Source organism: Eleginops maclovinus, chromosome 5 (genome assembly GCF_036324505.1).
Source record: "Eleginops maclovinus isolate JMC-PN-2008 ecotype Puerto Natales chromosome 5, JC_Emac_rtc_rv5, whole genome shotgun sequence".
Classification (NCBI taxonomy): Eukaryota; Metazoa; Chordata; class Actinopteri; order Perciformes; family Eleginopidae; genus Eleginops; species Eleginops maclovinus.
The window spans coordinates 23,102,053-23,125,031 of record NC_086353.1 but is presented as its reverse complement, the minus strand read 5'-3'; the positions used below and the strand labels follow the sequence as shown (position 1 = coordinate 23,125,031).

Sequence of the window (22,979 nt, the reverse complement as noted above, 5' to 3'; positions counted from 1 at the left end):
TGATCCAATGCATTTTATTTCTTTGGAACACTGGGTGCCATTAACCTGTATCACCAGAGAGTCTACAGGGCACGTTCTGTGACATAAATAAAGGTCTAGTGTACATTTCATGATGTAAAGTTACACATAGTGGGAAAATTAAAAGCTCATTTTAGCTGCACTAGAGGCATGTCTCCAGACTAAAATATCTCAACAACCTTACATAGACTTCAAACACATACATACTGTACATGTATTATCCCCAAAGGGTCAAAGCCTTTAGAGTTGGATGACCCTTTGACTTTTTCTATTGCACCAACGGTAAACAACTATTGGGGGGATTTCAGTATCTCAGTTACGGCCCTCTCGAGTAATTCTTCTGCTATGCATTTTCATTCTTCTGCAGCCAGTTTTTTTAATACACACAACTTGTGATCTCTAACCCTCTCCTCAGTGAGATTAAGCACTTCCTGGTGCCTGAGTCATCTGCTGCTTTGCTGTTAGGGGAAACACAATAATCCTCTGTGTGTGTTTACTTCACCCAATTACAAATGCAAACTAACCCTGCCAGTAACAGGTCTAATGACACAGCCATTATTCTCTGAAGTTTTGAAATGGAATAAGAGACCTTTTAAGTGCATTTCAGGTTTTGAGAAAACACGCTTCCTTAATGAAATTGAAAGTGAATCGACCCCCCGACCCCGATATGTGCAGTGTGCCTGTGTGCTAGAATACCCAGCATGCATTCAGCTTCAGCCCAGCTAGACAGCCCCAGATGTCAGGCAGCAGTGGTGGCTTATAGGACCCCAGACGACTGGTCCTCGCAAGGACACGCTCTCCCCGTGGCCCTCTGCCAAGTTCCAGGCTCCAGAGGGTCCAGAGGGTCAGCCTCCCCACTCTACCTCCAGTTCCCCCTCACCGAACCCACTGTCACAACAGCAGCTAAGGAGCTATGAATAAACAGGCTGTCATTGTCTCGCACTTTATTTATGGAAGACAGAAGCTGATTTTTTTTCTGTCACTTGTGTGGTATTTTGTCTGTGTGGGAAACTTGAAAGTATGCACTCATCTTGTGGGACCTCGAGACAAAATGATGTGGAGTGGAGCTACTGTGCAAAAGACGTGTGTGTGTGTGTGTGTGTGTGTGTGTGTGTGTCACAGATACAGAAATAGATTTTTGATAGACTAGGCAGAAACACCAGAGTTGTTTACATTGTGTGTCAATGGGCTGCATTTAGACCGTCATTGCATCTTCAAAGCCAAAGCACTTTTTATTAGTCGCAAAAGATTCAGAAAAAAAAACGTTTTGCTGTAAGTGGAAGAAAGTATCCAAATATATATCTATCCTCTGTCTTGAAATTCTACTGTATATTTTAAACTCTGGTGTCTGTTTTTATGTCTATGTTCTGTCAGTCAATATTCAGTCCCTAGTTGACTGTTATATTGCATAAAAAGTACTGGAATCGATGTTACATGATACATACATGACACTCACCAGCATTATAACATAAAAATATATTTTGGAGCGAAAAAAGGAAGCTGTATATCTATCTGGCTGTAGGAAGATATGTCTGTCTGCATAAATGTACCCATGTTTGAAGCATGGCTCTGGGGATGGCTGTCCATCAGTCCAACACTAAAGTCCAACAATTGTTCATTGGATTGCCATGAACTTTTGTACAGCCATTCATGTTCCACCAAGTAGATTTCTACTGACCTTTAATCTTGCTCATGGCAATTCTAAAGGTCTACAACCACGCTAACAGGACTGTTGTTAGGCTCAGTGATGCTTTGAGCTAAATGCTAACATTAGCTTGCTAGCATGCTCACAAAAACCATGTTAACATGCTGGTGTTAACAGGTAATATTTAGTATGATCACAGATTAGCATGTTGGCATGCTAACATTTATCAGTTATCACAAAAAGCAGAGCGAAGGCTGATGTGAATTTCATTTGTTCTGCTGATATTTAGTAAAAAATCTAATGGAAATTTTGCATGAAAATTGCCCTTCATCACAAATTTGAGGATGACAGAATGATTACAATCCACTCTGAAGGGGACACAAAAGTGGAAATCCATAAAATAGTTATCAATACATTTCACTTTCATCAAAACATTTCTAAAAAGTTGTGACTAGAGGAGAACTTGGGATAACTAAGTGATAATCAATTATATTCTGGGAACTGATAATTTACCAATCACCAATTATAGTTCAGATACATATCAGGATAATTGAAAACTTTGACCTGCTCATGGTTGCTAGAGGAAAAGTCAAGAATTCCACAAAGGTATTCCACTTTGACCCATCGGAAATAGGACTTAACCACTTGGTACCCCTTAGAATTTATCGTATGGTGGCCCATTCTTGAATGTCTGTACCACACATTGTGCCAATCCATGTAGAAGATGGGAATACTTCACAGGATAAGTAATACATCTAGGTTGCTGATGGCATTTTGGGATAAGTAAGGACTTCATGACATCATGGTCTGTTCAAACATGATTGCCAATCCATCCACTATGTGTTTACATTTCTCAGATGGGTACTTTCACTAGTTTTATTTCCATTAAACATATACCAGATAGTATGATGGGAATGGTGGGTGTATCCTTATCACTTTGCTGTCATATGCAAGGAATTTGGGAAATGTCTAAACGATTAGCATCCCATTCTTTTTCTCTTTTGTTGTTCTTATCTACTAGTGACCTATGCTGCCTCTGTTAAAACTTTTACAACGGGTCATATCTAATGGTTAACCCCGAGTAAACTCTTGAGTTGAAGGAGGCGATAGAAAGTGCTCTTGATGTGAACAAACATCCTGATGGGATTAGTTTAACTTGTCAAACAAGTGACTCGTAATGTCACATGTGTGTTTAGTGAGTGTGTGCACATGGCCACTTGTAGAGGAGAACAAATTGTGAGTGGTATCAGTGATGGCCTCCATCTCTTATCAGGTGGCTCATAAAAAGGTCGGAGGTCGGGCCTTTTTTGTGTCAGAAAGGTGAGTTTTGGTTTACACACATTACCATTGGATGTTGCTTTTCTTCTGATAAAGACAAGGATACAATAACAGGAACATCATAAATCGTTGGAATTATCACTTTTTGTTAAGACTTTGATAAGTGATTTTACTTTTACTGTTGTACAGTAAAGATTCTTGTTATTTTGTGCAGTATGTAGTGAGTTGAATCATTTCTTATTAACTGATCTTGAGTGCAAAAGTCCTTGCTGATGCTCTCAACCCAAGGTCCACTTACCATCTTATTTCTGACCTTTCAATGTGCATCTCACAGTAGTTGCACATTGTAAGTAGTTCTGGATAAGAACATTGTGGGAACAGTAATTAGGGATTCTTTGGAAATTATTCATATGTTATTTGAAGAGGTTGATTCAAGAAATTCAAGATTCAAAGGCTTTATTGTCATATGCACAGTAGCTGCAGTGTATGGCAATGAAACTGAAGTCCCACAATCCTCCAACAACGCAACGTAATATATTTCAGAAGTCAAACAAATCAAGAAACTGAAAAAACAACCAATGTGCAAGTAATGCAGATGAAATAAACTAAATACATGTCGGAAAAAGTAAATACAATTATCTTAATGTTGAAGGGAATCTTGTAAGTGACCAAGTACATGCAGCAGTCTTCATACATGTAATAGTATAAGATAGACGAGAGCAGAATGTACATTTACATTTTGTAGAGTAAAGTAAAATAAAATACTGTTTATTGTAGTGATAAATAATATAATAAATCAATTATAACATGTAAACCGATGAATGCTTAATGGAGGTACTTAACACAGCTCAGTTGTTAGTAGTAGTCTGTTGGATAAAACTGACCCTGAGTCTAGTGGTCTGTCTCCTGATGCTGCGGTACCACCTGCCAGCCTGCAGCAGACAGGAGAAATTGTTGCTTGAAAGCTCTTTTCAAAGTTTTGTTTTAAACTTTATTTGATCAACCTTAACTTTTGCTTACTTTGTCATTCTGGTAAAATAAAAATGCCTGTATGAAAAATATGAAGCTGAAGCAAGCAGCTGGTTAGCTTAGCTTAGCATAAATACAGAAAAGCAACAACAACAATAACAATGTCCTATTCACACCATGTTTCTTTTACGAGTAAGATATAAGTGAACTATTGCCCAACTGGCTAGTCGGTAGATTTTTTAACCTTTGCACAGGCTAGCTGTACCCATGTTTTTTTTAATTCTTGATGCTAAGCTAAGCTAACTGGCCGCTGACAGAAGCTTTATATTTATCAAACATTCATGAACGTGGTGTACATTCATGTTAAGATAACGAGATTATTGCCAAGAATGGATTCCTTCAGAAATAAAGAAACAAATAAAGACTTCAATGTTATACGGACAAAGTCTTGACAATTGTATTTTTGCTAAAAACAAATCAATGTAAATGAGGCTAATCTCACTTTCCCAGCTGGATATGCATGTTCTAGTTTTCGCTTCGTATAGCACTGTAAATTGGATGAAATGATGAGCTGTTTTGTTTTTGTTTTGTTTTGTTTGACTGTGTGTGTGAGTATCCCCGGAAGAATAACCAATGCTCATGCTAGTGCTAATGGGGATCCTGATAAAGAATTAGAATGTTCAGTTCACTCCGACCACCAGCTGCCAAGAGTGGAGTTCATTCCATTAAAGAGAAGGAAGTGAGCATTGATCTGTTTCACTGTACTCTGCTTTGCTGAGCACTCCATGAGTTTCCCCCTCTGGACAGTTCAGAGTAAATTGCTTGCCAAATGACTTCTGAGGCTTGATTGCTGTAACCCGCTGAGTATCCATGTTAAACCTAATCCTCAGTGATAAAGACTTGGCTCAAAATCTGACTAGAAATAGGACGCTTTGACCCATTTGTTTTATTTCTGGTGTTTACATTATTAATCCCTTCCCCTGCCAGGCTATTAAGTGTAACCTGAGTACATGTCTTGAAAGCATCAGTTGTGCAACTAATGCTCACAACATTGTCCCATTGATACTCTCAGGCTCTGCACATCAGTGTGGAAGCTGCAGTGCAATAAAACACTCAGGAGATCAGCCCTCAGTCCTGCAGCAAAGCAGCCAACATTAGCTGAAACAGCATGTGAGCCCTGACTCAGTGATGTACCTGTGTTCTCCAGAAACTCACACACACACACACACACACACACACACGCTCGTGCACTCGTACACTCATGCACTCTGACACACTGTGGAGTATCTGCATGCAAACGGCCCATTCCGAGACAATCTGATCACACAGCGGAGGCTTCGCCGGGTCTGTTCCTCCGCTCGGTGAGAATATCGCCGGGGCGGAATGGAAACTTCATTTTGCAGGGGCTAATATTAGCCTGGGCCTCTGGAAAATTCCTTTTAAATGATCACAAGCTGAGAAAAGGCAAAGAATTTGTTTAGCGTTTTTCTTGACAGTATTCTCTGCATACACGGCAGTTTGTTGCTTTTTTCCTTTTTTTTCTGGATGGTACAGCTCACAGGAGGGTCCTGGGAACACAGATGTGGAGGGAGGGAGGGCTAAGGGGAGCTATATGATGAAACTCTGACTGTTTGACTGTCACTTTGTATGTCTCTATGGCTGCTTGAGCTGGCACTGTTAACACTTACTACCATTGTCGTGCATACCTGGTTATCTAACTGATAAAGAGAAAAATGCCTCCTTCAGATCCCTTTGTGTCACCTGCTGTATGACAAACTGCAGCATCAGGGTTATATGAGTCCCAGCTGGCATAAGTGATTTATTTTTTCTATTTCACAGTATAAAATACCACTTCTAAGGTGTTGACTATGTTAAAAAGAGACACTTTTCAAATACGTCAAAGTGGATATAGCCATGTGATTCCCTGCCTGTATGCTCCCTTGTTATGTAGTATTCTACTACACTCCATAACTCCCTTTATCAGTTTATAACCCTCACTTTATAACCTGTGTTTGTGTATCTGTGTGTGTTTTGATAGGTAAATCCCACCTGGCCATAGTTCAGAGGGTGAACAACGAGGGCGAGGGAGACCCTTTCTACGAGGTTCTGGGTATTGTGACCCTAGAGGACGTTATTGAAGAAATCATCAAGTCAGAGATCCTGGATGAGACGGACCTGTACAGTAAGTTCCTCTCTCTCACATACCCCCTTACACTGTAGAACCCCCAGGTATATACAGCCTGTTAAAGTAACAGGGGCTGTAAGGGTGAGGGTTACATGGGGACCATTTTAACCAACTTAATGTACAGCAGCAAATGCATTTAAAGAATATATCAGTGAAGGAAAACATATTTTTTAATGCGAATAAAAATTGAATCAATGGCATGTAATTATAAAGGTTTTCCTTGTATTTATGAACCCACAAAGAAGTATGGTCTGGCTCTGCTCCGCCTGGTAACATCTCCTGAGAAATTATTAGTTTTCTTTTTAAAAATCGGTAACTTTGCAGTTCGGGTCTAAGTAGGTAAACAACTGTTGTTTTTTATAGATATGTCAATGCTGCCTGAGTGAGTGTAAACCGAAACAGTTAAGTTCCAGCAGGAAAAAAACAAACAATAGAGCTGAAAGATGCTAAAATGGGAAGCACTCGATAGGAATAATTGGTTCGTCCATACGAGAGATCCCTTTCATTACATGTGGATTATTGTTTATCATCATTTTGTGTTACAATTTCATTTAAGTTCAATCATTTTAAACATGTTTAAACATTGTTTTTTTTATCAATAATTATAGTGTCATAATCTGTTTTAAATGTGCCTTGACTTTTAGTAGAGTGTATTTTACCAAACCATGAGCTGTCTGATGGTAATGGCCAGCAGATATAGCATACGTGCCAGTCTATTTGTTGGCCTAATACATATGGCTTTAAGTAATGCTAAGAATGTGGTAAGCTAACAGTGTAGCCCCCTATAGCTCCCTTTTAGTTCTGAGAAGAACGCCACAGCTACATTTCAGGAAAAAGCAATAAGCTTTGGGTAACTCAAGTTTAGTCACCCTGTGACCCGGGGGGACGAGCTCCCTGTCTCTGGAGTGGCGTGGATCCACTGAAACTTTGGAGTTTGTGTCTTACTTTTTCATTTTCCCTCCTCAGCTGACAACAAGACGAAGAAGAAAATCACCCATCGGGAAAGGAAGCAGGATTTCTCGGCCTTCAAGCCTACCGACAATGAAATGAAGGTTAAAATATCACCTCAGCTTCTGCTGGCTACCCTGCGTTTCCTAGCAACAGGCAAGTGGGCTGCGTTGCTGCTTGACTTCCCCCAGTGTGCCCTCAGCCCCTCGCTGCGGGGAAAGTGTGTGTGTGTGTGTGTGTGTGTGTGTGTTGTGTGTGTGTGTGTGTGTGTGTGTGTGTGTGTGTGTGTGTGTGTGTGTGTGTGTGTGTGTGTGTGTGTGTGTGTGTGTGTGTGTGTGTGTGTGTGTGTGTGTGTGTGTGTGTGTGTGTGTGTGTGTGTGTGTGTGTGTGAGCTGTTGTGTGTGTGTGTGTGTGTGTGTGTGTGTGTGTGTGAGAGAGCTGTTTGTGTGAGCATGTGCCCGTATGGGCTTTGAGTTTTGGCAAGTGGGTGTAGGGAGGAGTGAGTATGTGTGTGGAATGAGTATCTGTTGTTTGTGTGTGTGAGGGAATGAGTTGTGTGGGGACTCGCAACAAGTGTGTTGGTTTGTGTGTAGAGGTGGTAAAGGCCTCTCGGCAGCGCGGCACGGGATGTCTGTGCAGACCGCGCGCAGATCCCCCCCCAAAAAATGCAGGCTTCTATTTGCTTGCGTGTCATGCACTGGAGGTTACATGTTGAGATCTTAGCTCACAGCTTTAAAAACACCACCCTGTTTGCTTACACGCGTTCCTCAGTGACATCACATCCAGCATTTTTGGCCTATGATCGGGGTTCTCACACAAGTCGACATACTTGGTGTAAAATGTGAAACATTTCACCCGCGTTCCCTGGGGAAATGGATTTCTGTTCAGGGGGCAGAGTATCCAAGAACTACTACAGCAGCAGAGGTTGACGATGCCTCACTGCACTTGGATTTGCTTCAGAACTTTGACCTAGCAGCTAAGCGTTGATTAAGTTCCTCTAAAGGCTATTAGGGAGTTTAGTTCCTGGTGGTGGAGCCAGCAGCCAGCTGACACATATCACCGCCGCTCAGCGGAACGAGCTGGTTGGCCCGTTAGCTGGTTGAAACAGATCAGTCACAGTCTGGTTGGGCAGGTTTGGACAAATGTAGCTTCATATGAAAACATATCACTACCTTAGAATTTGAATTTTAAAAAACAAATTCAACCCTTTTAAAGGAACATTTTTCCCCCAAAACGACCACTTGTGTTACCATTTCTCTCCTTGTTACCTTGAACATTTAAAGGAATATTTTTTTCTGGCATGCCTCCGCGTTCGACTAATAATGTGAAAGTAGAAAAAAGTCTTGACGAACTGAAGTCAATTGGGGCCGCATAAACAACCACAAATCTTCCTTTTACAAAGGGCAACTCATGGTGCATCTGTTTAAGCAGGAAGTGTGTTAATAGTAAGGTTAGAGCAAACATGCATGTCTTTGGGAAATAGCGAGCATGTGGCTGGATAAATAGTGACTTGGATCATATTGTTGTTAACAGATATGTCAGTGCTCTTTTGCTGTTGCTAATCGCAGCACCCCATTTAATTAATTTATTGAGATTTTTCTCTATTTTTGATTCTTTATTCACCGTGGAGGCTATTTTTATTCATGAAGCCAAGGTGGCACAGAGTGAATGCTTATATATAATTGATACTTTTATGGGTGAAATATAGCTTTTAAATGGCCTATTATGCTTTTAATGGTTTTCCTTTTCATGTTTTGTGTGATTGAGGATTTTATGCATGTAAATGATCAGCAAAGGCTAAAATCCCCAAATTTCCTCCACAGGGAGTTTCTAGCCAGTGACATCACTATGTAACACTAGGGCTCCTACAGCCTAGCGCTCACATTGTAGTTGATAGGCTTAGGGGCCAGACTTCTAACCAATCAGAGCAGACTGGTTCAGACAGAGGGTGAAAAGAGGTGCTGCAGCACAGGCAGTATGAGAAAAATAAAGAACCTTTTGAACATTAAAGTATGGAGACATGTCCCATAGCATAACACAATATGAACCTGAAAATGAGCATAATATGTCCTCTTGTACGAGTTGTTCCAGCGCAAGGCCCGGTCTGCCCATTTGATGTTAAGTTAATAAAACATGAGTCAGATTTCAGTATAAAGTGTCCATAACAATCATTGTGGTGTTTTTACTGTCCATATAGCACTTAATAAAACAAATAGTTTGTATGTATTTGTTGTGTAAATAAAGTGCTTTGGGCCAATATATCACAATATATATATATACATATATATATATATATATATATATGTATATATATAAAACTAGTATATATGAACTATGCTACAAACCCCATATGTATGTGTTGGATTTTAATTTGTATCTCAAATTCCTTACAGTATCCCTCTCTGTCTCTCCCCGGTTCTTCAGAGATCGAGCCTTTCGCACCGATGCAAATGTCAGAAAAGATTCTGCTGCGCCTGCTGAAGCATCCCAACGTCATCCAGGAATTAAAATACGATGAAAAGAACAAGCGGGCAGCAGAGCACTACCTCTTCCACAGGAACAAGCCTGTGGATTACTTCATCCTCCTTTTGCAGGTGTGTGGAAACAATGAGATTCAAAGTAAAGAAAGAATGTCCGACATCAACCCCTAAAAAACAGCTCCAATGAATTTGTGTAACATGCTGAAGGTCAATTTATCATTCAGTGATCAAACGACTTTTCACATTACATACAACGTTAGCGCTACAAGCTATTTTTTCCCTTGTTCCCATAGTAATAACAGTATAGCCACCCTTCTAACAGAGCTGTACTGCAGGTTTGTTCCCACGGGGGCCACGCATCCTGAAGAGGTATGAATGGTATGACTGTACTGCAGGGCAGTTAGGATTAAAGAAACAAACAATCCCCAAGATAAACAGCTCATTAGTAATACAAATGTCTGGCCTGAGAGATGTCTGCTGTCTTCTTTTCTAGTCAATTTGTTCTTGTCTTTTTTATCTTTGTGTGCAGCAGGGGAGGAGCAAACTGTCTTTGTCCACAGTGAAAATGTTATTTATAGTGTGACACAGAAGATTTCGCTAGGAATAAGAAATGATATTACCAATTAACCCCGAAAAATGATTTTGAACTTTAAAACCCTCCTTATCGTGAATGATATCACTGCTGGAAACTAATTTTACAAAATAATAATAATAATAATAATAATGCCAGAAATACTGGGTGTTAACAGAGTGAGTACACATGCAAACTAATCCTGCTGGGCTTTCAGATGTTAATTTGAAAGGTGCCAATATATTAACCTAATTCATTATTATATTAACCTCATAATTAGAGTATGCAGCATGATGTTCTGTATTTTTTAAAATGTTTTGATTAACCTACTGTCATGATACTTGCCAATCTCTCTTTGCAGGCAACTTCACTTATTTATTAAAAAGCAGATCAAAACAGAGCTGCTGACCTCCATGTAGCCTTACAGTTTGAAAGGTGGTTTTAATCGGGCGCTCTGTCGCTCAATATGTTGCAGATTTTTCCTCTTTGGTGTTAAGGAGTCATTAAAAAAAGATCAAGATCAAAAGAAGTCCGAAATCACTGGCAGTAAATTTGAGTTGAAAGTCATGTTTGAATCCATATAAAATCAAGCATTTTACTGACACTGACACACTATGGATGATTATTATATTATAATATGCACCCACTTAGACAATATGTGTAATATCCCTGGATCAAATGAGGTCCAGATTGGACCAGTGTGGGTCTGGATCAATGGACCAGGGTTTTTTCAGCAGATTGGAAGCTATTAAACAAGAGTACGGATTTTCTACAAGTAGTAAAAAGGAAGGGGGGATTTGTTCTAAACTTGCGGCAGCATGAAATACATTTATTTGAGATGGGAAAGCGGTTTACAAAGGGGTGAAAAGTGTGATTTCAAAGCTGTAGCGGACATTCACAGGGCTCACTATGGTTACAAACTGCTAATGTGCAATGATTATGTGTTATGTATGTTAAAGATGTGAACAAAATAAAGAACATAGTTTGTGTAACTATCTTTCTGTCACAGGGGAAAGTGGAGGTGGAGGCGGGAAAAGAGGGGATGAAGTTTGAAGCGGGACCGTTCTCCTTCTACGGGATGTTGGCTCTGACAGCCTCGCCAGGTAAGATCTACAAACCAAAGTCAAACAAAGAAACAAATTTCCAGGATATATAGTATTCTGATTTCTTAAGTACCATAATAGTTACAAATTGGAAGTAATTTTCATCCAGTGAAAACCATGTCAATGTGATATGGACCAAGTCTGACCATGTCCAATGTCTGCCTTCACATTGTCCCTTGTGTCACTGAAGTACAGACAGGTTTAGGAGTGATTTTAGGGCTGCATTTTCCTCTGATGAATGTTCGCAAACATTGATTGTAATACTGACCGCTGTCCTGCAGTGACATCATAACAAAGCGTCACCTAGTGATCCTCTCAGTTCATTCATAAACTACAGTTCTATTATTCTCAGCCCTTTTCACTATTCTGATTCACATGGGTGATGAGATCTGAGAGACCCCTACTGGTGAAATAGTAGAATACATTTTCCTGTCATGAGTGCAGGCACTCAAAAATCATGAAATAAAAGCAAAGACTTTATGATAAGACTTGAACACTTTGTTGTCGTGCCTGGTGTTGCTGATACTTCCCTACCAGATATAATCCACATTACCATGTACGTGTATAGGCATCGATTGTTTCTCAACTTTTACAGATTATTAATTGTCTTTTTTATCTTCCCTATCTTCCCCTCAGTGCCTCTGTCCCTGTCTCGTACATTTGTGGTCAGTAGGGCTGAATCATTAGCAGGATCTCCAGGTACAGTGGCCTTTTCTGTATCAAGTTCTAACACGCTGTGGATCTGTTTGTGCTGAAGTATAGAAATGTGAGAAAGAATATTGTCTGTTCCACATGCATGCTTTGCGTAAACCTACACATGTTTTTTAATCCTGATGTCTGCAAGAGCAGTATCTTTTCTGATTGTTTAGTGTTCATTTGTAGTTAATTTGGTGCCTCTTTGTATTGTTTTGTGTCTTTGTAGTTTTCTGACTTTCTTTGTTCTCATTTTGTGTCTTTGTGGTTGTCTGTGTCTTTGTAGTTGTTTTGAATCTTTGTTGTCCTGTTATGTGTCTTTGTAGTTATTTTTTGCCGCTTTGAAGTTGTTTTGTGTCTTGGTGTTTGATTTAGATTTCTTTGTTGTCATTATGTGTCTCTTTTCTGATTGTCTCGTGTTCCTTTATAGATTATTTAGTGCCTCTTTGTAGTTGTTTTGTGTCTTTTATGGTTCTTCATAATTTATTTTTTGTAATTCTGTGTCTCTTTGTAGTTCTTTGTTTCTTTGTAGCTGTTCTGAATCTCTTTGTGGTTATTTTGTGTCTCTCTTTTTGTGTTTTTGTCTCACTTTGTATGTGTTTCATGTCTCTGTATGTTTTTGGAAGCATGCCTGAATGTCTATTTTCAACTGAATGCAACATGCACTGTATTTTCATGCGTACATAAGTGAAAGAGAAGGGGGAGAGAGGAAAACCAATTCAGGTTGAGACTTAACACCCTCATCCCCTGAGCCATTAGTCAAGTGGCTGAATGGTGTTGGAGACTGGAGGCCCCAGGGCGGACCCAGGCTCCGCCCCGCTCGCCCCTAACCTTTAACCCTCCGACTTATATAAACAAGACCTACAGCTACAGCCCCCTGCCAGACACCGCTGAGCGCACATACAAAGACGCATATGTTCACACGCACAGGCACATGTACATACACATAGCTACGGACATGCTGCCACGAACACAAACACACCCACATGAATCCGGAAATGCAGTTGAACAAATACACTCTCTTCCTCTCTGTAGCGGTGACCTACATTTCACCTCTAAACATGTTTTTTTCACCCGAATAATCCCTTTTTTTTAGTGTGGCTGTATTTAAATGCTTTATGTGTGTGTATGCATGACACACACCGTTGCATTTTTTTAGGGTTTTTTTTTCATTGCATATTGACCTGGCCCCTTTGGCCCCTAGACACTGGAGTACTAATCCGCTATAGTTCACATGCCAGGTCTTTGGCCCACTGCGCTCGGTCCACACACACACATATTCTAACATGGGATTACATACATTCCAGTCGGTGTAGTAGCATTAGCGTTGGCCAAGGCTTTTCCACTTTGTTGTGTGTTATTTTCACTAGGCTTCTTTAAGAAGTGGAAAACATAATCTCGCTTTAATTAAAAAATGTTTAAGAAAATATTAGAAAAAAGAACTAGAAGTCTTCCATGTGGTAACCGTAGAAGAGGCAGCATCACTGGAGACCACCGACTCAATACCTGCTGTATGAAGGTCCCCCCTCGCACCTAAAGACTTACATTAGAAATTACATTTATCACAGCAAGCATCTGTACTGAGGTTCTTAGAAGTTGACCTGGAAAAATGTCACCAATAACACAGGATCTTAAGTGCTGCGGAAGCTGGTGAGCAGCTAAGACTAAGCGCCTATCCCCTCGCCACAGACTCTTAGGCCATACTTAAAGGTATATTTCCATTTTTTGAAGTGGGATTGTATGAGGCACGTATCCAGGATCAGTGTATTACTTTCACTAGATGCTGGTTTGCAAGTCCCCAAGTAATCCGTGGACAGCACCTGTTATAGCATCCTAAAGAAGAAGAATTATTTAATTATATCTATTTATCAAATAGTGTACACTTTTTTATTTGGTTTTTTTCACAGCTTGCAGCTTCTATTGCTGGTTTAATGTGTCATAACTCTTGAAAAAACACCAAAATTATGCAATAATTCAAACTAACTAAGCCATTGAGGCTGTAGAAAAACTAGTATCTTTTTGTCAATGAAGTCTGGTCTGGTCTGCTTTGAAGAAAGCATAGCCACTGGCTTCTTTTACCCATCCAAAAGGGCTGTCTGACTGCCGGTGAGGTAAAATGGTTAAAAAATGTTCTAAATATAGCATACACATACTTCAAAAAAATCTGAACTATCTATTTGAGTGCAGAGGTGCCTGGAGCTAAAGGCTAACATTAGCATGCTGACATTGCAGACATGCTGATGCTTGAAGTTGTAATGTTTGCCTTGACCCCCATCTTAGTTTAGAATATTAGCAAGCTAGCATTAGCCTGTTACCACAATACGGACTACATCTGTGGTTGACAGGACTTTGATTAGTTTTGCAGATATTGGATCATAAAAGTATTAGACAACTACATTTTTGACCCAAATATTGTGTTTTAAGAAAAGATTGCCAATGTTGCTAATATGTCTAATTGTTATGCCCGCATTTTAACCTAATTTTGTTGCTAGAGGGCAAGTGTAGGGATTACCAGAGTCATTAAGACTTATCGCCTTGGCACCACAGTTATCAATACTACATTTCATAGTAATTCATCTAGTAGTTACTGACCGACATTGCCATCCAGAGCCAAGCTGCTGCTGGTGTGACTCAAAGTGCAGATCTGTTATTTCTCACATACAAATGAGGAATAGTCCCCGCGTCAAACTCGTATAAAAACACATTTTTTTTCTGGATATGGCAACCCAGGAGGGACAAAGAACAATTGGAAATGCAGAGTAGATGACAGCACAGCATGTGAAGTAAAAGCATTCCCTAATAATGAGTTCAAGCAGAGAGCAGACTGTGACATAAGCTCTCTGTTGTTGAATGACTGTAGCTTTGGGTGTTTGTTTTTCCACGTGTTCACCATTTCTAGTTGTGAAAGAAACATATAGGCCCTGACAACAGCCAAAGATGAAAATATATTTTCTGAGATACCTTCCTTATTTTAAGTCATTCTGTTCTCTCATCACCTCCACAGAAAACAAATCTCCTCCGCGGCCGTTTGGACTCAACCACTCAGACTCGCTGAACAGAAGCGACCGTATAGACGCCATCACCCCGTCCCTCGGCAGCAGCAACAACCAGCTCAACTCCTTCCTGCAGATCTACGTACCCGACTACTCAGTCAGAGCGCGGACAGACCTGCAGTATATAAAAGTGAGAACACACACTGATGAGCAAGACCGGCCTCACATGTGTAGACATACATGCTGTAATAAATGATGCTTACTTGCAATATAAATACGTTTTCATATATATATTTAAAAAAGATGATTTCCTAAGTGTGAGGTCATCGGGCAGGTTGCTCTGGGAGCACCTACCATCACAACTGCTGTGACATTTGACCTTATTATCCTAGGTAACACGGCAGCAGTACCAGAACGCCGTGATGGCGTCCCGGATGGACAAAACGCCACAATCGACAGACAGTGAGTTCACTAAGATAGAGCTTACGCTGACGGAGCTCCACGATGGAGTGGAGACCCCCACTGTCGTTGTCACAAGCACGGCCAGCACCACCAGCACCACCCCTGCCGTGTCCGTATCTGTCGCCAACGAGACATCCCACCTGCTCAACCAGCAGCAGCAGAACTGTGTGGGTCTCAACAGGAGCAACCACACCACCCACAACGAGGGACCCATCTAGCCCCCGCCGAGCCCGGTGGAGACTCAGACCCTCCACCCTGTCTCGTGGACACGCGCGGAGTTCTTGCGTAGGTGGAGATGAGGGAAAGTGGGAAGTGGAGGTGGGTGGAGTGAAGGTTCTGCTCCAACCAGTAGCCGCCATTCAGTCAGTGAGACCCTTTCATGGAGGGGCAAGTGGGGAAGACAGGTGCTGCGTCAGCCTGAACGCCCCCTACCTGAACGCTGTCAGAATCCCTGCTGTACTTCACCCTCTCACAGAGGGTGCACTCAGACAGTTCCTGCGACTGAGCTTCTTTTTGGGACAATCTGACACTTTCATAGCGCTGACTAAAAGATGACAGAGTGCATGCAAACCCAGTTCCTATGCCTGAAACAACAAAACGCAACACTCGCTGTATTGTATTCTCAGGCCAAAGGCTTTGGTCCCCCCTTCTTACACTGGACACAGACTGTTTTGCTACACACACATATTCAAACATTCCCCAAACACACACACAAATGCAACTCCCCAACCCGTGCATCTTTCAGGGAGGCTCAGTCGACTGTTGATCCCATCAGCAAGGACTCAAACCCAAACAAGCAGAGATTGGTCAAAGACTGCACCAAAAACCGCTTTGAAGGAAAACCGTAAAAAACAACGAACCAAGAATGTTATCCTGTATTTATTTATTTTATAATATTGTATGTATATATGTACGCGTGGAGACATGATATGACATAAACTGGCATACCAGCATGTACACAAAGGTGTGTGCAGGGGCGCACGTGTCATATCAAAAAGGACATGCTACATATATGTAGACGAACATCCATTCATGTAAATGAGGAGGTGAGGATCTTTTACAGATACAGTATGTATATTACAGATCTTGTTATTTTTACTATTATCCTAAATCAGGCTTATGGTACACTATCTTTTTCACCTTTAAAAAAATCACACTATTGCCTTTAAGAGAAATCATATAATTAATTATTTTAACAAAGTGCAATGAAAAGCAATTTATTTAAGAGATGATTATGAATTTTAAGAAAATCACTGTATTATAAATTGACAGATATATTTGTATGTATGTACTGTATGTATATGTATATTTGGTTTTTTTGAAAAATGCTAAACTGCAGCCATCCACAAGCAAATTTGTCCTAGTCTCTCTTTCTCCTCATCTCTTTCCTGTTTCTGCATCCTTTGACCTCATGTTCATATGGGATTAATGATGCCGAGACTATTCACCGCAGTGTAATGAAATGGGGGGGGGGATCGATGAATAGGGCGTGAAAGTGCCAACACGGCACCTAGTCATGGGACGGTTGTGTCTTTTTTTTTGTTGCCAATTTTACGCATAATCAAACTTGATAATTGCACAGTATTAATGACCTCATCTAACCTGTTGAGCATCATCAACGTCACAAAAAGTAACCTCGACATTAAACATGTCCATGAATGATACAAAGCTATGCTTTTCCACTGTTTATGTGTGTGACTGTGTTTCTGTGTGTGTCTACAAAACATAGCCCGTTGGTTCAGTTGATAAAGGCTGGCAGGAGTGAATGTGAAAGAGACTACACTTTCCTTGGTTTGGCTCCCCACACATTTCAGACTATAATCCGTGGTTAATAATTCCTGATTTCATTCAGTTTGACGTTTAAAATATATTCTTCACAAGTGTTGGCTGCTATTAAACAGATATATTTATATTGATTTCATTTTATCTTAGAAACCCTGTACCCATATATGTTTGTTTTTTTCACGCTTAAAGAACACACAATCAGTATAGTTTGAGGGGAACACACTAAGATTAGTTTTTTCGAGAAGATTGATTCCACTCTCAGCTAATAAGCAAACACACTACCATATATGAAGCTTTTAAATTTCTCATTGGTCTCGAACATCTCACCTGGAGTAGTTATTAATAAACTCAAGTCTAGATGCTAAGCTAACACTCCTGGCTCTAGCTTCAAATTTAGCATCCGTGGTCTCAATATTCTCACTGAATTCTTGGCAAATAAGTGTAAATGTCAAAGTATTCCTTGAAGTCTTGTTTATGTTATTAGTATTTTCTTTCTTTTATACCTTCTTGCCCTAATTGTTTTACCTCATAAAGACAGGAATGAGTGATAAGATACTGTAGGCTATTTGTGCTTGAAATGATTCCTTAAAGTACACTGTCTTAATGTAGAGTAAATTCAGTCTACTTAATATCTGTAGAGGCGTAGATTTTTAACTCTCTAACAAAAATGACTTTAATTCCACTTTCAGGCCTGTTCATTAACATTACTGTTTGTTGGCAGTTTTCTGGCCACAGGCAAATACAGAGTCCTCAAAGCTGAATTCTTTTAAATATGCAGTTCCAGTTTGAAACCACTGGTGGTTGCTGTTTCCACATGTAATCCAATGTGTGTGTAACAGCCCCTGAAAACAGCACACATGGACAAACAGCCCCTCCATCTGCTTGGCTACAAGGGGCGTCTCGGTTGCATAACCAGACATATAGAGTACTCTGCATTGTTTGCAGCTGTGTTGTTTATTGTTTACTTGAAAGTGCTCCTATGCAGTGGACCGCACCTGCTCTGCTGGGACAATCACTCCGGAGATACAGCAATGAATGAGATCAGACTGTGACATTGTGCTTTACAGACTCAGTGACAGGATAACAAGAAGCATGGTGTCAATTCAAAAACGCACAACAGGAAACACTGGGGAGAAGCCTCACCTGTGAATATTCTGTTATCCACACTTTTATTTGTTTTTCCTCCCATCCTCTGCTGAACACAAGATTATTATCTGTCCATTATGTGAATGCTTTGCTGGCCTATGTTTAACTGGTCTTTTGTCCATCCCAATGCTGCTACTTCTGTACCCATGTGCTGTCCATAATGCTTCTTCTACCTGACGACAACATTCCCATTGCCTCCTGCAGCTGGTTTAATAAAAAAGTGAATGATTAACAGACATACAGTTGGTGGCTTAATGTCCTCGATTTAAAAGCTCTGCTGCTTCTAAATGTTCTCTTATGAGGGATTTTTTTTGTACGCTTTAGCAATGTATAAACACTTTGGAGTATTGTACAAGATTAGCAATTCTAAGTGAAGTTAAAGGGCAATAAAATGCACCCCTATTTAAACGTTGGATGGATTTGCTTTGTAACAGACCCTAGGGTCGGTTTGCTACTGCAACATACTACTATCCTGTTATTGTGACTGAAGCGGCTACTTTTAACCAAATATTCTCTCTTCCAGACTTGAAAAAAGTCAGGGTTTTACTCTAGTTCAAAATAGAAGAAAATATACTAAAAGTAATCCCAGAATAATGTGAATTATATTACAACATTATGATCATTGATGCCCTGAAGAGAAGAGGTGGAGATCATTTGAATTACTTTTCATACTTTTTAGTTGGTACAATATTATGGATAAATGGATAAAAGTGTTATCTTAATCTGCACTACATCATCATGTATTTGTTGTAGTATTACTCTGAATCTGCAGTGATACAATAAATGCAGTGGAGTGAAAAGAACAATATAGCAGAAAATGAAAACACTCAAGTCCAAGTAGGCCTACCTCAAAAGTGTACTTAAGTATAACACTTAGTAAATGCACTTAGTTATTTTCCTCCACTGTGGTAGCTCTCGCACATTTTGCCATGATGACGCAGACAAAACACTACCAGCGTTCAGTCGCAGCTGGGAAATAAAGGACCGGTTATTTGGGTTTGAGCAGCGTTTGGCTGCGCGACATGAATGTGTATTGAGTTACAGCGGTTTGTATTCACTGCCCTTTAACTTATTCTTGCTTGTGTAAACCACCATGACATGCACGTCTGCCATTAGGCATTGCATAAGTCTTACGCCAATGGAAACATCGCCTTATAGAAGTTTCTACGGCCTCCAGTCCTTTGCCTTCTTGTTTGGTCAACATGACTAATTGACTTTCTAGATCCATGCTCAACGATGAAGCTCAGGGCGAGAATGAGCTGTGTGCCCTCATTGACATCCTGTCTTTACATTTGACGTTCATTATGTATTAGCTATTGCTATGTGTTTGTCTCTTGATAGTTATTTTGTACCTTGTTAACTCAAAATGCTTTTATATTCTGTTTTATTTTATTAAAGCAGCAATACCACAGTGCAAAAACACTTAAATACTGAAGTAAAAGTCCTGCATACAAAATCGAGTTGTGTACATAAATACCATTAAATATAGATTAAGTACCAACAATACAAATAATTATTTTAAATATCCAATTCATTATTAAATACCTCACTTAATGAAAATGTCATTTTATATTTTGTATTTATAATTTCAATAATTGGAATTACAATGCTGGCTTCCAAAATATGAGGAAGTAGAGGAAGAAAAAAATGGAAACTCAAGTACCTAAAAATCCTATAAAGCACAGTATTTTAAACCTCAGATAGTGAACACATCCGTGTACTTCTTAATTATCATAATAAGCAGATGAGTTTTATACCAATATATATTTATATGTAGATTACCATCCAATTGAAATGTTTATATCTATCACACAATATACTTGTGGCAGCCGGGTGTGGTTAGAGCGCCGGCTGCTGGGGTGAGGGGAGTGGCTCGGCCGGAGACCAGACAGCTGATCGGAATCAGGTAATCAGGCGTTTAATATAAGGCATGTTGGTAACCTGGTTCTGATCTGTCTTGCAGTAGGCTGGGTCCTGGGAAGACGACACACCCCGTCCTGGCCTTCCCCGCTCGGAAAGTACCGCGGAGCTGCCTGTTCTGTGCACAATTCTCAACCAATAAACGCATTGTTTTTGCCCAACGCCGAACGCTTCCGTCTCTTACCTGTTACCTGAGCCATCCCGCTCACAGTGGCACCTGAACAGGGACGTGAACCCCTCAGATGACGGAAGGAGAAAGCCCGCTGGGCCAGGCCCTCCAGCGTCTCGCCCTCATGCAGGAGAGCACAACCGCCCTACAACGGCAGCAGAGCGAGGCTCTCCTCGTAATCGCCTCCAGCCAGCGGGAGGACCGTGCTCTCCTGCGGGAGCTGCTGCAGCGTCCGGCCGCCCGGGAGGCCGAGCCGGTGACCAACCCCGCCCGGCCGCCGCAGATTGCCCTCCAGAAGATGTCAGCCGACGACGACCCAGAGGCTTATCTGGACATATTCGAGGGCACTGCGGCGGCGTGCGGGTGGCCGGAGGAGGAGTGGGCTGTGCGGCTTCTTCCCCTGCTGGCCGGGGCAGCGCAGCTAGCCGCCCACAGCCTGCCAGCGTCCGATCGACATGAGTACAAGCAGTTGCGGAGGGCCATCCTGGACCGGCTCGGCAGCACACCAGAGGGACACCGCCGCCGGTTCAGGGCCCTTCCCTTCGAGGACGCTGGCCGCCCCTTCTCCTACGCGAAGCAGCTCCTCGATGCGGCGAGGCGCTGGCTTCAGCCGGGGATGCGCTCCGCCGAGGACGTCATGGAGCAGGTGGCACTGGAGCAGTTTGTCGCCGGGCTGCCATCGTCAACGGCGAATTGGGTCTAGTGTCACCGCCCTGCCAGCCTGGAGGCAGCCGTCGTCCTCGCGGAGGACCACCTTTCGCTTCCCCGGCGGAGCATGAAGGAGGAGCCCCGACAACCTGTCTTCCCCGCGGACCGACCCGTTCCAGCCCCAAGGAGGAGGTGTCCAAATTCGATGCTTATCCAATGCCCCGGGTCGACGAACTCCTGGACCGGCTAGGCACTGCTCGTTTTTATACGACACTGGATTTAACCAAGGGCTACTGGCAGATTCCCCTTTCTCCAGAGTCGAAGGAAAAAACGGCCTTCTCCACTCCGTACGGTTTGTACCAGTTTGTCACACTTCCTTTCGGGTTGTTCGGGGCTCCAGCCACCTTCCAACGGCTCATGGACCGAGTGCTGCGTCCCCACTCTGCATATGCTGCTGCTTACTTGGATGATGTCATCATCCACAGTGAGACATGGGGGCAGCATATGCAGCAGGTGGGGGCAGTGCTCGAGTCCCTGAGGCAGGCGGGGCTCACGGCCAACCCAAAGAAGTGTGCGGTTGGGCGGAGGGAGGTACGGTATCTGGGGTACCACTTGGGCGGCGGGCAGGTGCGGCCACAGATAGAGAAAACTGCCGCCATTTCTGCCTGTCCGGTGCCCAAGACGAAAAAAGAGGTCAGGAGGTTCGTGGGGCTGGCCGGTTACTACAGGCGGTTCATCCCCGCCTTTTCGGAGCTGACCAGCCCTCTGACCGACCTGACCCGAAAGGGTGCTTCAGATCCGGTCCAGTGGACGGAGCAATGTCAGCTGGCGTTTGAGAGGGTTAAGAAAGCCCTCTGTGGAAAGCCGCTTCTGTTCACCCCTAACTTCTCTCTACCTTTTGTTTTGCAGACCGACGCCTCGAACAGTGGGGTGGGGGCCGTTTTGTCCCAGCAGGTAGAGGGGGTCGACCGCCCCGTACTGTACATTAGCCGTAAGCTGGCTCAGAGGGAGGTGAACTACAGTACGGTGGAAAAGGAGTGCCTCGCCATACGGTGGGCGGTCGGCGCCCTGCGTTACTACCTCCTGGGGCGCCCTTTCACCCTCTATTCGGACCATGCCCCGCTCCAGTGGCTCCACCGCATGAAGGATGCCAACGCCCGGATCACTCGTTGGTATCTGGCGTTACAGCCGTTTAACTTCAAGGTGATCCACAGGCCGGGTAACCGGATGGTCGTGGCCGATTTCCTCTCCCGCTCGGCGGAGGGGGGGGGGGGGGGAGGTCGGCTGTCGGCCGGCGGGATCCCGGCCTGAGTCGGGCGGTGGGGGTATGTGGCAGCCGGGTGTGGTTAGAGCGCCGGCTGCTGGGGTGAGGGGAGTGGCTCGGCCGGAGACCAGACAGCTGATCGGAATCAGGTAATCAGGCGTTTAATATAAGGCATGTTGGTAACCTGGTTCTGATCTGTCTTGCAGTAGGCTGGGTCCTGGGAAGACGACACACCCCGTCCTGGCCTTCCCCGCTCGGAAAGTACCGCGGAGCTGCCTGTTCTGTGCACAATTCTCAACCAATAAACGCATTGTTTTTGCCCAACGCCGAACGCTTCCGTCTCTTACCTGTTACCTGAGCCATCCCGCTCACAATACTATACTGAATTAATATATTGGGTCAGCATGGCTATTTACAAAATGTGATACAGTGCAGGATATTTCTAAAGCGCTGTGGTATCTATGTACATTGCACATCTAATCTTAAACACTAGATGTTGACTCAATTTTGTGAAGTTTTCTGATTGGCACAAAACCCGTTTCAACATTCACTCCTGTTTTGATCTGAATATTAAGGTCTTTTTGACGACTTTTGCACAGGCAGTATGAGAAAAATAAAGAGCATTAAAGCATGTCACAGTAGAGGCACCACATACAAATATGAACCTGAAAATAAACATAATAGGACCCCATTTGGTAAAAT

The 22,979-nt window shown here is 42.3% G+C and overlaps 1 protein-coding gene across 1 annotated transcript in view; it reads left to right on the top strand.

Annotated features, from left to right (window-relative positions):
- The window catches only part of cnnm2b (cyclin and CBS domain divalent metal cation transport mediator 2b), a 38,084-nt gene extending 19,595 nt beyond the window's left edge, over positions 1-18,489 (top strand). Inside the window, 7 exon segments of the mRNA XM_063882680.1 lie at positions 5,949-6,092; positions 7,062-7,199; positions 9,468-9,637; positions 11,104-11,197; positions 11,834-11,896; positions 14,895-15,073; positions 15,276-18,489. Of these exon segments, the coding sequence (XP_063738750.1) occupies positions 5,949-6,092; positions 7,062-7,199; positions 9,468-9,637; positions 11,104-11,197; positions 11,834-11,896; positions 14,895-15,073; positions 15,276-15,563 (1,076 nt within the window). The 3' untranslated portion in view covers positions 15,564-18,489.
- Positions 18,490-22,979: the final 4,490 nt, after the last annotated feature.